General features: G+C 49.5%; 1 protein-coding gene across 1 annotated transcript; it reads right to left on the minus strand.

Moving 5' to 3' along the window:
* Positions 1-244: 244 nt before the first annotated feature.
* H257_19566 (hypothetical protein) lies at positions 245-1,039 on the minus strand (the record flags this gene model as incomplete). Its single annotated transcript, XM_009848704.1, has 2 exons — positions 245-723; positions 765-1,039. Coding segments are annotated over 2 exons (754 nt in total), but the record flags the coding sequence as incomplete, so codon positions are not given.
* Between the last annotated feature and the right edge of the window lie 126 nt (positions 1,040-1,165).

A 1,165-nucleotide genomic window follows, 5' to 3' on the forward strand; every position in this document is an offset into this window, starting at 1 on the left:
TATATTTAATTGAAACTATACAATTTCAGAATTATTTATGGAATTCGTAAGGTGGTTCACCTTGCGCAGCATACAAAATTACCTATTTCACCTTGCTTTTTCTGGTTAATGTCCCAAAGAAAAAAATCGAAGTGGAAATCGCCGATTTGGGTTAAATTTTGCAAAAAAAATTTACAAGGTACTTGCCTTGAAGGTGTTCAATTAGGCCTGTATAGGACTTTTTCGAGGAGTTAAAAGTACTATTTTACAATCCAAAGACATTCTTTATCTGGCTTATCCATGTACGGCGGACACGGATTTTGTACAACTTGAACATACTATCAAGTAGCATAGCACGGAGTGATGGGATATATAGCAGGGGCAGGAGCAGTTGACGGTACACTTTGCTTACAGCACCCATTCCCCATACCGTAGCTTGGCGCAACGACGTAATGTCACTCATCACTTTCAGGCCAAGTCGGCACGCTGGAGGATGCCGTTCGAGGTCCCATTTCTTCAGTGGGGTCACAATACGGCCAGCACACCTGCCACTGACCGGAAATGCAGAGTCGGACGCAACCTTCATGCCAACACCGATCTTCGTCGGGTCTGCGAGGATCTCTTGCAACCTCCGGCTCATTTCACCATCGCTCCATGAGCCGGGGAAGTTGTGTCTCCCCCACACCAATGTGCCGTCGAGCCCGAAGCAGAGGCCACCGGTGACGAACACGCTGAGTAACCATCCTAGACCATCGTTAGATATAGAAGCACACAGCATCAGCTACCGTTGTACATTGCGTTCTGCAGATCGGTTGACGATGGTTCCTGCATACGTAAGTTCTTTCCATCGACGAATGAAAACACCCCGTCGATAAGCGGCTCCGCAAGTGGCTCATAGCCGCCCATCTTGCCTGCGTGGCCTTCGACAGCCACTTGATCGCAGCATCTGGGCAAGCTGCCAGGGCACGGGCCAAGGCTTCTTCTCCTTACCACAGAGTACGGGCGCACGTGCTTGGTGTCAGCGCAAACAGCTCTTGTACTGTCTTCTGCTCGACAGCGCCTGTGTTACAAGTGCAACAGCAACACCAGAACAGCATGCGCATGGACAACACGCGGAGGTCTACCACCTTTGCCACGTCTACTGGGTTGTTCGTACTCACCGGAAAACAAGGCGAGCAGACTATCA

This window comes from Aphanomyces astaci, assembly GCF_000520075.1.
Source record: "Aphanomyces astaci strain APO3 unplaced genomic scaffold supercont1.799, whole genome shotgun sequence".
NCBI lineage: Eukaryota > Oomycota > Saprolegniomycetes > Saprolegniales > Verrucalvaceae > Aphanomyces > Aphanomyces astaci.